The sequence below is a fragment of the Vipera berus genome, assembly GCF_964194415.1.
Source record: "Vipera berus genome assembly, chromosome: Z".
NCBI classification, from domain to species: Eukaryota; Metazoa; Chordata; class Lepidosauria; order Squamata; family Viperidae; genus Vipera; species Vipera berus.
In genome coordinates, this window is record NC_138205.1 from 14827061 (window position 1) to 14841487 (window position 14427).

Sequence of the window (14427 nt, forward strand, 5' to 3'; positions counted from 1 at the left end):
TTAATAATAATAATAATAATAATAATAATAATAATAATAATAATAATAATAATAATAATAATAACAACAACAACAACAACAACAACAACAATAACAACAACAACAAAATAAAAGTTTGACCTTGGAGGTCATCTAGTCTAACCCCCTGCTCAGGCAGGAAACTTCCAGTGTTGGAGCATTCACAGCTTCTGGAGGCAGGTTCTTCCACTAATTAATTGTTCTGTCAGGAAATTTCTCCTTAGAATTTAGCTTGCTTCTCTCCTTCATTAGTTTCCATCCCTTGTTTCTTGTCCTGCCTTCAAGTGCTTTGGAGAATAGCTTGACTCCTTCTTCTTTGTGGCAGCCTCTGAGATATTGGAAGACTGCTATCATGTCACCCCTCGTCCTTCTCTTCATTAAACTAGACATACCCAATTCCAGCAACCGTTCCTTGTATGTTTTAGCCTCCAGCCCCCTGATCATCTTTGTTGCTCTTCTCTGCACTCTTTCTAGAGTCTTTTTTATATCGTGGTGACCAAAACTGGATGCAGTATTCCAAGTGTGGCCTTACCAAGACCTTGTAAAGTGGTATTAACACTTCACATGATCTTGATTCTACCCCTCTGTTAATGCAGCCTAGCACTGTGTTGGCTTTTTTGGCAGCTGCAGCACACGGCTGGCTCATACTTAAATGATTGTCCACTAGGACTTCGAGATCCCTCTCACAGTTGCTACTATTGAGCAAGGTACCCCCTGTACTATACCTGTGCATTTGGTTTTTCTTGCCTAAATGTAGAACCTTACCTATGGGAGGCCAATCTCTTGTGTGGCTTGGGGAATCACACATTGCATGACTTCTTCTCCATCCCCAGGTGACCTTGCAACACGTGGAGCTCAGCGGTTTGAAGTCTGAGATAGAGAACCAGAGGCGGTTGTACCAAGAAAGCAATCGGGACAAGGCCTTGAAGTTAGCTGTAACAGACCGGGATGAGGCTATATTCAAGTGAGTTCTGACGATTGACTTTGCAAACCCCATACACTGCATTGATTTATGTACAGTGTAATCCTTTGACTTAGCGACCCTTCGTTTAGCAACCATTCAGCATTACAAAGGAGCGGAAGAAAGTGATTTATGACTGGTCCTCGTGCTTAGGATCGTTACAGCATCCCCCACAGTAATGTGATCAAATTTGGGCGCTTGGCAACCAGCACGTGTTTAAAATGGTAGCAGTGTCCCACGGTCATGTGATCACCATTTGCAAACTTACAAGCCTGCTTCTGACAAGAAAAGTCAATGGCGGAAGCCAGATTTGCTTAGCAACCCTATGATTCACTTAACAACCATGGTATTCACCTAATGGCTATGTCAAAAAAATGAAAAATAAACCAGGCGTACTCACTTAACATCTGCCTAGCTTAGCAACAGAAGTTCCAGTCCCAATTGTCATAAATTGAGGACTATCTATAATCCCTTTGCTCCTGATACTATGATTGCTGCTGGGTTCATTGCCTGTCAAAGCAGTTGGACCAGCCTGTCTATCATGGGGAGGCAACTTTCGAAGTCCCCGGCAGTCATTAACAAAGCCACTAAATTTGGAGTTATCAGATTGGGGAAAACTGAGTTAGCCCCAATCATATGGGCTCATTGGCAAGGCAGATTAAATGAGGGCCCGGTCTTCCAAGGCAGTTTACCATAGGCCAGGGGTAGGCAACCTTGGCTCTTTTATGACTCGTGGACTTCAACTCCCAGAATTCCTAAGCCAGCATGGCTCAGCTTGGAAACCTCTCCCTTTCCCCTCAGCATGGCTGGCTCAGGAATTCTGGGAGTTGAAGTCCACGAGTCATAAAAGAGCCAAGGTTGCCTACCCCTGCCATAGGCTGATGTTTCCCAACCTTGGCAGCTTTACGATGTGTAAACTTCAACTCCCAGAGTTCTTTAGCCAGCCTGGCTGACTGAGGAATTCTGGGAATTGAAGTCCACACATCTTAAATCTGCCAAGGTTAATAAGAACCATTGTTCCATGGCAGAGGCCATTATGGAATGGAGATACCCTTCTCCATCCCAGTTAGGGCTCCCTCATTATTGTGAGAACAAAAGCTAGAATTTGTACTTTGCCGCAGATGCAACACGAAATAATCGAAATCATAATCTCTACCATTGCACTGATGAAGTTACATAGATTAGGTAGTGAAACGTCTGCAAGAAAACAACCAAGGTCAGAGAGCACCAAGGACTCCTCATTTCAACCCTAAGCTACAAATATTCTCCTTTTTTTGCCACCATTGCATTTTCTTACAGCGAGTGGCCTTATTTATGACGATGGTGCATAATTGCGAGGTTGAAAGGATGGAAATGAGACCTTGGAGGAAATCTTTATGCATCAGCCTTGAATTTTTCCAATTTTAGCCAAATCGTGTTCCTTTCCTGCTTATCAAAGTTATTCAACCTGAATAAACTTGCTGACTTCACTATACACTCTGCAAAGGTTGCTTGTTTGAACAACTGTAATGTTTACTGCTAGTGAGTTAATAAATAACCGCAAAACCACACCTTGAATGGAATTGCCACACAATTACACCAGATTTGAAGTAACTGCATTGATACTATTAGACTAGAAAATCCAATTGAAAATGCTGCCCATTCCCTAAAAAGCTTTTTTTTTAATAGCATAGCACCAGGTTATATCAGAACCAAAGGAGAATCCGCCAAGGACACATTTAGCAAGTACTGTATTATAGAAACTGCCAGCTACCCAAAATGCCATATCACAAATTTATGACACCACAAAATAATGTCTACTCAGAAAGGTGAAAATAAATAGAAAGAATGATGACGATTATCTGTATTTGTAATAATACAGGAAATAACCTTGGGAGACCAGCCAAAGAGATGCTGCCTATGGACTGGTCAGATAAGAGGGAGCATAGCCTACAGCTGCCAAAAAAAAGAGTGTTAAGGAGGTGGTGGAAGATCTGTACTTTCAGATTTGCAAGTTTCTCTTCGTGTAGTTTTACAATAAAATAGAATTTTTATTTCCTGTCTGGTTTACCTGGGAAGGCTGACATCAATTTTGCAAGTCTGAAAATACATCACACACACACACACACACAGAGTCACTTTTACAGTCCAATAACTTAAAATCAGATTTGCCCTTTGGTAATTGACAGATGGAAATATTGTCAATGCTTGTATTTTCTAAGTCCCTTCCAAGATTTTTTGGTATGGCACCCATTTTAATGCCCTATTCCAGGGGTAGGCAACCTCAGCTCTTTTATGACTCATGGACTTCAACTCCCAGAATTGACCATGCTGGCTCAGGAATTCTGGGAGTTGAAGTCCATGAGTCATAAAAGAGCCGAGGTTGCCTACCCCTGCCCTATTCTTTCGATTTCAATTTTCAGATCTGGATACTTATGATGTTCTCCAATTCTTTGTTTTCTATTCTACTATCTCCTGGTATTGCCACATCTATGCTTTTTTTGTTTCAATCACAGTTAAATCTGATGTGTTATGAGCCAAGACTGTATCTGTGGTTTTTTTTTTTTAAAAAAAACTCCCACAATAATGATTCAGTCTGTCATTTGTACTTCTATAACTGTCTGGTTTGGTACAGCAACCTAACAGGACAGGTACAGACTCCAGCAGAAAGTCAGGACTGCAGAAAAAAAAAACAGTTGTAACCAGCCTGCCTTCCATTGAGGATCTGTATACTGCAGGAACCAGAAAGAGGTCTGAGAAAATATCTATAGACCCCTCACATCCTAGACATAAACCACTTCAACCCCTCCCCTCAGGATGGTGCTACGGGGCATTGCATGTCAAAACGACTAGATCAGACATGTCAAACACAAGGCCCGGGGTCCGGATTCGGCAAGCAAAGTGGTTTCATGGGGCCCGCGAAGCCATCCTGGAAACAGCGAGGGAACGGCCCCCACTGCCTTGGCCCTGGCCCAGAGACCCTCCTCCTGCTAGAGACCCTCAGATCTGTCCCACTCCTGCCCAGGCCCCCATAGGCACCCTTGATGCGAACGATGTAGAGCTGGCCATGCCCACCCAGTAGGCCATACGCACTCTAGCCACGCCCACCCAGTAGGCCACGCCCACCCTGGCCATACCCACCCGGCCCCTTGAGGGCAACCGCAATGCTGATGCGGCCCTCAATGAAATTGAGTTTGACACCCCTGGACTAGACAAAAGGAACAAATTTTTTCCTTTGGGCCATCGCTCGGCTAAACACCTAATTCTCACAGAGCTGTCTAATGTCTATGTATACAGTCAACGTAGGACCACAACTGAGCCCAAAGTTTATGTTGCTAAGTGAGAAATTTGTTAAAATGAATTTTGCCCCAGTTTACGACTTTCCTTGCCACATTTGTTAAGTGCATCACTGCAGCTGTTAAATTAGTAACACGGCTGTTAACGTAAATCTGACTTCCCCATTGACTTTGCTTGTCAGAGGATTGGTGATCACATGACCCCGGAACACTCCAACCATCATAAATGTGAGTCAGTTGTCAAGCAGCCCAGTGTAAATCATGTGAGCATGGGGATGCTGCAATGGTCATAAGTGTGAAAAATGGTCAGGTCACTTTTTTCAGTGCCGTTGTAAGTTCGGTCACTTAGCGAACTGTTGTAAGTCAAGGACTACCTGTATTTACTGATGTAGTATGACAGTAGTATCATTATCCTTCTTACCTTCTTTACTAACCCCTCTTATACTGTAGGTAAGATTATTTATTTATTTATTTATTTTAATCTCATTTATATCCCGCCCTTCTCCGAAGACTCAGGGCGGCTTACAATCTAAGCACAAATTAAATGTGCTTAGCAATAGCCTTCATTCTATGTATATGCCTGCTTATTAGGGCTTTCGCCCCCCCCCCCAAGCGGCATTATTACAAAGTCAGCTTATTGCCCCCAACAATCTGGGTCCTCATTATGATTACTCTACTGTTGCTTTGCATGTACACTCTGAGCTTCTGCACCAGAGACACTAATCACACTTGGCCAAGTTAAGTTATTCTCCTCTCCTACCCTACCCTACCCTACGCTACGCTACCCTATTCCACTCCACTCTAGTCTAATTTATTGTCTATAATATAAAAATAATAGCATTATGGTTAGTTACACAGTCAGCCAGATGTTTAGAGAGGATTTGTCATTTTTGTCTACTTTTTAAGTCTTCCCCAAGGGACTGTGATAGACAGATGCTGTTGTTTGATGATGTTAAAGGTATCATCACAGGGTGACACTTACTGTTCCAAGTAAAGCTGCCTTTTGAAATTGACTGATGGGGATTTCATCAATGCCGATGGTGTTCACGTTGTGCTCCAGATGTATGACTACGACTATACTTTTTTCCTGCTAGGAAAGGTGAAATAGAATTGGAATTGGTGGAAATCTCCCTGGAGCGAGATTCGCTGAGCCAGCAGTTGCTGCGTGTCATTCGCCAGAAGATGGCACTTACTCAGGAGCTGGAAGCTTGGCAAGTGAGTAAGCAAATATCAGAAGCATCAGAAAACATGTCCTCCTGAGGTTTAACCGTTAAAGTTAATCCGTTTGGAAGCTGTGAACCATGTGTCAGGAACTGTAACAGTTTCGATGTCCCCTTTTTAAAAAAAATCCCATTCAGATACAGCTTTGGCTCCTTCAACATTGCCTCAGTTTCAGACGCATTTTGTGACATAGCGGAATGGAGTGTGGGGATTTTTATCCTTTTCCTATATTCCCAGCTGCATTCCAGGTTCACTGAATAAATCTCATCCCTTTTCAAATAGACCCCTTTTTGTGGGGGTGGTGGGGGGGTGCGAGGAAGGCCCAATGATGGGATATAAAAGGGGAGCTTGCAGGCAAGCAAATGCAAAAAGAAATATTTACTGAAGGTTAAAAGGTAGTCTTCAACTTAAGACCACAACTGAGCCCAAAATTTATGTCGCTAAGTGAGACATTTCTTCAGCGAGTTTTGCCCCCATTTTACAACCTTTCTTGCTACAGACGTTAAGTGAATTACTGCAGTTATTAAGTTAGTAACACGGTTGTTGAACGAATCTGGCCTCCCCATTCACTTTGCTCGTCAGGTAGGCCGCAAAAGGTGATCGCGTGACCCTGGGACTCTGCAACCGTCATAAATATGAATCAGTTGCCAAGCGTCTGAGTATTGATCACGTGACCACGGGGCTGCTGCAACGATCATAAGTGTGAAAATGGTCATAAGTCACTTTTTTCAGTGCCATTGTCTCTTCGAACGGTCACTAAATGAAAAGTTGTAAGTCGAGGACTAGCCATAGTTAAAAACAAATGAGTTATAGCAGAGGTGTTCAAACTTGGCAACTTTGAAGACTTGTGGACTTCAACTCCCAGAATTCCTCAGCCAGCCCTGGCTGGCTGAGGAATTCTGGGAGTTGAAGTCCACAAGTCTTCAAAGCTGCCACGTTTGAAGACCCCTGAGTTATAGAAAGGGGAATGCTAAGATATTATTAGTGCAAAATAAAAAAAATGAAGTGGAGGGGGGAAGGTATAGCAGGAAAGATTTTAGAAATTTAGAAAATCACAGAAACAAATCAGTGAGGAGCTAAAATATTTTTTCTGTTTCTGTGTTGGATTTGTGATGCTACACATGAAACCAGCTAAGCATTTGGTCTGAAGCTGAGCAAAACCCTGAGCAAAAATTACCGATCGCAAGTACGTGCCTCTAACTATATGAGAAAAGTAAACAGCACTTTCAGAATAATGCAACTGTATTGTTGGGGCCAAATTATGACGTTTCGTTTCCACAAAGCCAAAACGAAATCACAGGAATCTTTTTCTGTCTTTGCTTTGAGCATTTGGGGCAGAAATACTTTACAAATGGGAGTCTTCCAAGGGCAAAATTGTGTGTCTTTTGTTCAAAATAACAGGTGGTCCTCAACTTACAATCGTTCGTTTAATGATGGTTCCAAGTTACAAAGGCACTGAAAAAAGAGTGTCTTAGAAGCAGTCCTCACACTTGCAGTACACCTTATCACAGCATCCGCACTGCCACATGATGAAAATTTGGCCACTTCGCAACCGGCATGTATTTATGTGCGGAAAGAACCATGGTGGCGCGGTTGGTTAGAATGCAGTATTGCAGGCTAACTCTGCCGACTGCCAGCAGTTCGATCCTTGAACAGCTCAAGGTTGACTCAGCTTTCCATCCTTAACATGTCTGTAAAAAGAGGACCCAGATTGTTGGGGGCAATATGGTGATTCTGTAAACTGCTTAGAGAGGGCTATGAAGCACTATGAAGCGGTATATAAGTTTAAGTGCTACTGCCAGCGATATTTATGATGGTTGCACTGTCCCACGATCATGTGCTTTCCATTTGCAACCATTTCCCAGCTGGCTTCTGACAAGCAAAGTCAAAGGGAGAATCCGAATTTACTTAACGACTGCACGATTAATTTAAAAACTACAGAGTCACTTAACAACTGTGGAAAGAAAGGTCATAAAATCAGGCACGAATCACTTAACAACGTCCTTGCTTAGCAATGGAAATTCTGATCCCAAATGTGGTCATAAGTTGAGGACTATCTGTACAGAAGGCAGATGAACCCTTTTAAATGAAAATGGGACAACCTATCTGATATTGCTTTGCAGAGACTCAAGAGTGGATTTCTGGATTCTCCTTCATGTTGATCAGAATATTCTCTTTTTTTCCTTGCGACCTACAGGATGATATTCAGTATATTATTCACCAGCAGCTTCTCCAGAAACAGCGGGAAGAACGCCATTGCCTCACCCCGCCACCAAAGCCACCGACACAAGGCAAGGGTCCTGAATTATTTCGGGCTGGTGCCAGCATTCCCAGTGGCACAGGCTTCTTCTCATTCTTCCGGAAAAGCTGAATTGTTGAAGGTGTGGAACTTCTAATATGGCTGAAGGCAGGATAGTGGGCTAAGTGAATGCAAAGGCTGGAGTGGATGATAAGAGACGCAGTAGAGGCTCCTATGAGGGACATCTTGGAGGGACAAGGGCTGAATGAGTTCAAGAGCCTTTTGGAATGGAATGGAATGGAATGGAATGGAATGGAATGGAATAGAATAGAATAGAATAGAATAGAATAGAATAGAATAGAATAGAATAGAATAGAATAGAATAGAATAGAATAGAATCTGGAAGGGACCCTGGGGGTCTTGTAGTCCAGCCCCCTGCTCAAGCAGGAGAGCCTATACCATTTCAGACAAGTGACTGTCTGGTCTCTTCTTAAAAACCTCCAGTGATGGAGCGCCCACGATTTCTGGAGGCAAGTAGTTCCGCTGGTTAATTGTTCTCACTGTTAGGAAGTTTCTCCTTAATTCCAGGTTGCTTCTCTCTTTGATCAGTTTCCAACCATTGTTTCTTGTCCTGCCCTCTGGTGCTTTGGAGAATAATTTGACCCCTTCTTTGTGGCAGCCCCTCAAATACTGGAATACTGCTATCATGTCTTTGTATGTTCTAGTCTCCAGGCCCTTGATCATCTTAGTTGCTCTTCTCTCTTTTTAGAATAGAATAGTGCTGGCTCATAGTCAAGTGATCGTCCATTAGGACTCCAAGGTCCTTCTCACAGTTACTGTTTTTAAGCCAGGTCTCACCTAATCTGTACTTGTACCTTTGATTTTTCCTGCCAAAATGCAAAACTTTGCTTTTCCCCACCTTGAAACTCATTTTGTTGGATAGGGCCCATTGTTCAAGTTGGTCAAGATTTTTTTGGATCCTGAGTTTGTCTTCCGGGGTGTTGGATACTCCTGCCAGTTTAGTGTCATCTGCAACTTTGATGATTTCCCCTTCAGTTCCCTCATCTAAGTCATTTATGAGTCATTTTAAGCAACTTTGAACCCATCTAAGCCAAAGAACATGTTCTCTTATTCTGTGTTCCACTCATACAGATGTTGGGAAAAATGGGCTGTGCTGTCAGCTGGAAAGCTGACAGCCCAGGTTCGAGACCCAAGCTCTGTGCAATGGGGTGAACTCCTGTTACCTGCCTCGGCTCCTGCCCACCTAGCAGTTCCTAAGCATGTAAATGCAAGTAGATAAATAGGTACCCCTTTAATGAGAAGGTAACAGCGTTCCATGCGCCTTTGGTGCATAGGCACAGAAATTGTCTTTAGACAACACTGGCTACTTCAGCCAAGAAACAGAGATGAGCATCGTGCTCTAGAGTCAGACACAACTGACAAGGAAACCGTTACCTTTTTTTGCTCTAGGTCCTACCCCCAATATCATGTTTGGCCAAATGCATCCCAAGATACATTTGTAGAGGAATCCATGTCAATTATGGCTCCAAGAATTCCTTTACAAGCACCCATAACCTAATGGTAGATGTAGACCATTGGAAAAGAGACAGGAAGTTCCTGGGAATATGGTTGGCCATCCATACTTCTATAGAGGAGCATCCGTGTTCTTCTTTAACATAGGACAGCCTTCAAGGTTGGCAGCATGCCAATAGGATTCCTGGCCTTTCTCAGTTAGCAAAATTGGGTCATCTCAAGGCATGTTTGGGGCATCCAATTCAATCAAATCTTCATCTGCTGATACATGAATTACAGTCATACTTAACTTGGAGCAGCTGGAGGTTCCATGTCTTAGAATTATCTAGTCTAGGTATGTCCAACTCAGAATTCCCCAGCCAGGATGGCTGACTGGGGAATTTTGGGAGTTGAAGTCCACAGGTCTTAAATTGCCCCCGATTGAGCCTGTAACAATAACATGAAGCCAGATGCTTTTCAGATATTCAGACCAATAATTCCCAGCTGACACAATTCAAATACTATTGAAAACAATCCAAGAAGTAACCACAAGAGCTAGGTAGAATATTCCAGTCTGAAAGTAGGTCAAATCAAGCAGATGGCATCAGTTGGCCATTGGATTGAATCTTGAATCAGAAGAGAGGTAGAGGGGATCTTGGAGGTCTTCTAGTCCAGCCCCTTGCTCAAATAGGAGACCCTATACCATTTCAGACAAGTGACTGTCCAGTCTCTTCATAAACACTTCCAGTGATGAAGCACCTACAACTTCTCACGGCAAGCTGTTACATTAGTTAATTGTCCTCACTGTTAGGAAGTTTCTCCTTAATTCCAAGTTGCTTCTCTCCTTGATTAGTTTCCATCCATTGTTTCTTGTCCTGCCTTCAGGTGCTTTGGAAAATGAATTGACCCCCTTCTCTTTGTGGCAGCCCCTCAGATACTGGAATACTGCTATCCTGTCCCACCTAGTCCTTTTTTCTTTAGACTGGCCGTACCCAAATCCTGCAACCATTCTTCGTATGTTTTAGTCTCCAGGCCTTTAATCATCTTAGTTGCTCTTCTTTGCACTTTTTTCCCCCCCAAAGTCTCAACGTCTTTTATGTAATGTGGTGGCCCAAACTGGATGCCAACTAAAGGCATGCAATTGAATGCAATTCTTGTTACGTAGTAGTTACTGGTATAGCAGATTTGTAAAACACTAACTTTTGTTCTGGTCTCTCTTTTAAAACACATCTAGGTTTCCAACAGCAGCTGGCCAATCTCTGCTCCAAGTTCTAAGGTCACCCTCTTCTGGCCAATTGGAGGCATGACTGAGCTAAGTGGATTATTCCGGAAAGGCAAGCCTGGAGACATCCACAGGTCCCAGCGCCTGGCATTTGATGGAATAGGCCTAGAAATCTGGCTTCTGATCCTCCACTTTTTCTTAGAATCAAGACTGATATTAATCTCAAGTTCCTGCCTTGCAAGAAGAAATAGATTACAGGTAGTTCTCAACTTACAACCATAGTGACCGTTCAAAATTGCAACAGCGCTGGAAAAAAGTGGCTTATGATCATTTTTCACACTTATGACCATTGCAGCATCCCCTTGGTCATGTGATCAAAATTTGGATGCTTGGCAACTGGTTCATATTTATGATGGTTGCAGTGTCCCGGGGTCGTGTGATCAAAAGTCAATGGGGAAGCCAGACTCACTTAACAACCATGTTACTAACTTAACAACTGCAGTGATTCACTTAACAACGTGTAGGAAGTCAGCCCCCCAGAGAAGGAAATATTAAAAGGGCAGAAAAATATATTTCCTCAAAGGATCTTAAAGAGGCAGAAAAGGCTGCCCAGTTTTTCTTAACTGTGGCAAGAAATGTCATAAAATGGGGCACAAGTCACTTAACAACGGTCTTGCTTAGCAATGGAAATTTTGAGCTCAGTTGTGGTCGTAAGTTGAGAACGACTTGCAATGTTCACTTCTTTCAAGTGGGAGACAACTGCTGGCAAAACAGGAATGTCCCTGGAGGGGGAAATGAAAAAAAAATCAAGATGGCAGCTTCACTCACGCAACGGCCATCTTGAATTTTTGACCCACATCCCATGGATACCCTCTGACAAACTGTTCTTTGCAGCAGACCCTATTTTACTTTTCATGGTTAAAAAAAAGTAATTTCCCCTTGGGTTGAGGTCAGCTGCTAGTGTGTTTTCTGAGAAGCATTGAGTTCAGCCTCAAGATTCTCTTCTTGCCTTAAAGAATGAATACCAAAGAATGTATCCAAGGTTTTGATATTTAAATAGGATGGATAATGGGAAATAAAGAGACTTTGGGCCAGATTCTTAAAATCCTGTCAAACAGAGGACAAAGTATTTTGTCAGTTCCACCTGAAATAGTGCACAGGAACAAGGGCATAAGAATATCCTTTGAAAAGGCACCAGTATTATATTCTTCAATGCATTAGAGCAGAGGTCTTCAAACTCGACAACTTTAAGACTTGTGGATTCTCACAATTCCCCAATAGCATGGCTGGCTGAGGAAATCTGGGAGTTGAAGTCCACAAGTCTTAAAGTTGTCAGATTTGGAGACCCCTGCATTAGGATGTCCTCTTCAATAAGATCAACCTGTAGCAGCCTCCCTCTGGCTGTTTTGGGACTGTAAATCCCAGAATTCCTAGCCAATATTGCCATATTTCTGGGAATTCTGGATGCTGTGGCCCAGTATTTCTCAGCTTTGACAACTTTAAGATGTGTGGACTTTTAACTCCCTGAATCCCCCAGCTAGCCATGCTGGCTGAGGAATTCTGGGAGTTGTAGTTCTACACATCTCAGTTGCCATAGTTGAGAAACGCTGCTGTAGCCCCTACTCATCAGAAGAACACCAAACTGGGGAAGGCTGATTGAGGTTTTTTTCTATAACTTGCTTTTTTATATAAAGTATATATCGGTACATTTGTGGCTTCTAAAAAAATCTGCATATATTTTTGCAGATAAGATTCAGTCATGTTGCAGGAATACCAGCAGGGGGCAGTAATGCTCTTTCCTCTTCTTCCTCCCCTTTCTTGTTGCATGCAAACAAGAAACAAGACACTATTTTGCATGTATAATTTCTATTGCTATTTAACATACAGATATACATATCCGGTTTCAATACCAAAGCTGACGGGCCGGATCCAAACAGAGATTTATTTATCTATGAAGAAGAAATTCTATATTGTTATAGAGTATTTTTGTTGTAAATTTGTTAATACAGATTTAATAAAGATTTAATTAAAGTGTGCCCTTCACACTTCTCTGAGGCTTCTGTTGGAAACACGGGCTTTACAACACTGGTTCTTCAACAGATCAAGACGGGGAAGGAGTCTCACAATATACTCAGGAATCTCAGAGGAGAATTTATGACCAGACTTTGGAACTCTGCTCATGCTGCAGTGACCTCATATTTATTTACCATCTCATAAGGGTTTGCATCTATGCCAGTCCTGGTTCAGCTGCCTCCTGAAAGATGTTTAAATACATTTTGGGCTCCGTTGTGTTCATAAGTCAAGGCCAACCTGTCACAAGCAAGTGCGACACATCTTCCTTCTATTTTCCCCACAGCAACCCTGTGAGGTGGGTTGGTCTGAGCAAGAGTGACTGGTTCAAAGTCAGCTGGCTGGCTTTCATGGTTAAGGCTCAGATGTGAACTCAGGGTCTCCTGTTTCCTATCGGAAGAATTGTGGGACGTAAGAAGTACAAAATCCATTCAGTGCAGTGTAGTAACTGACGTAACTGCTACCTAGAGTCACTCTGTATGAGTTGGGTGGTTATATATACATTTGTTTAAAAATAAATAATAAACAAATTGAGGCCAGTGAAAGGATTCTGCATCCTTCTGTTCTAACTCTACATGTTTGAACAAAACCGACCATATATTGCTGAAAAACATAATCTGGGGTGAGTTTAGGTAGTCTTCCATTTCACTTGCACAAGCATGTTTTGAAATGTCACACACACACACACACACACACACACACACAGAGCACCCTAAATTGCTTCGGATCCCCTGCTGGGTCTTTCAGAATTACAACAGCACTGAAAAAATGTGACTTATGACTGTTGCAGCATCCTGATGGCCATACGATCAACATTCGAACACTTGACAACTGGCCTGTATTTATGACGGTTACAGGGTCATGAGATCGCCTTTTGCCACCTTCTGACGTCAATGGGGAAGCCAGATTCACTTAACAGCCATGTCAGTAACTTAAGAACTGCAGTAATTTACTTGTGGCAAGAAAGGTCAGAAAATGGGACAAAACTCACTTAATAACCATCTTGCTTAGCAACAGAAATTTTGGGCTCCATTGTGGTCGTATGTCGAGGACTACCTGTATTTGGGATAGTTCTGTGTCTGTGTTGTTTTTAATCTTGATAGCTTTTTTGTTATTCTTGTTTAGAGCAGGAACACCCCTCCCCCCAATCCTAATGTTTAAAATAAAGGTTGGGAACAAAATAATGCCAATAGGGATCCAAAGAGAAAACAGAGTTTGCCAAGAATTTCCTAAGGAGTTAAAAAGTTACACTGTTACCAACTGTAAGGATTTAAACCAAAGTGATCTATTTTTTCCCCCTTTTCACGAGACTTGAATACAAGCTCACAGACACTGAGTCTGCCCTTTGATTTTACAGTAGTAAAAGTTGTGATTCTAACTGTGCCTCAGTTGCTGGGCTGTGGGCACCTTGGTCTTTCTGCACCAGCTGCATCCCTCTGGGTGGCATTTTCTTTTTCTCATGGTGGGCCTGAGCAGAGAACAATGTGTGACTCTTGCAAAACCGAGGGGGCGGCTGCAGTTGGCATCCCAACCCTCCGGAGAGGAATGCAGAACGGATGGGTCAGGCAGATGGTCAAAGCAAACAGCCACAGGCATGGGCAATCCGTACCCCACCCCACCACTCCTCTCTCAAACCAGGAAGCTGCATTTAGATCAGCGCTGCTCAATCGCAGCAGCTTTAAGATGTGTGGACTTCAACTCCCAGAATTCCCCAGCCAGCTAGCTATGCTAAACTAAGCTATGCTGGCTGGAGAGTTCTGGGAGTTGAAGTCCACACAATCGAACGTTGCTGAGATTGAGAAACACAGATGTAGATTATTTAGAAAACCTTTGAACGCCTCAGATCCTAGGAAAAAGAGGCGGTGGGGGGTAGGGGGGGGGAAGGACCCTGTGGTGGGGATCCTCTGCC

At 42.9% G+C, this 14427-nt stretch overlaps 1 protein-coding gene across 2 annotated transcripts in view; it reads left to right on the forward strand.

Annotated features, from left to right (window-relative positions):
- The window catches only part of LOC308678447 (BICD family-like cargo adapter 2), a 30446-nt gene extending 19142 nt beyond the window's left edge, over nt 1-11304 (forward strand). Inside the window, exons 7-10 of one of the 2 annotated variants that reach the window (XM_081345648.1) lie at nt 852-982; nt 5349-5469; nt 7673-7856; nt 10461-11304. In XM_081345648.1, coding sequence (XP_081201774.1) covers nt 852-982; nt 5349-5469; nt 7673-7846 — 426 coding nt within the window. In that variant the 3' untranslated portion in view covers nt 7847-7856; nt 10461-11304. The remainder of the gene's footprint in view (nt 1-851; nt 983-5348; nt 5470-7672; nt 7857-10460) is intronic. The other variant, XM_081345649.1, reaches the window with a different exon arrangement.
- The last annotated feature ends 3123 nt before the right edge of the window (nt 11305-14427 follow it).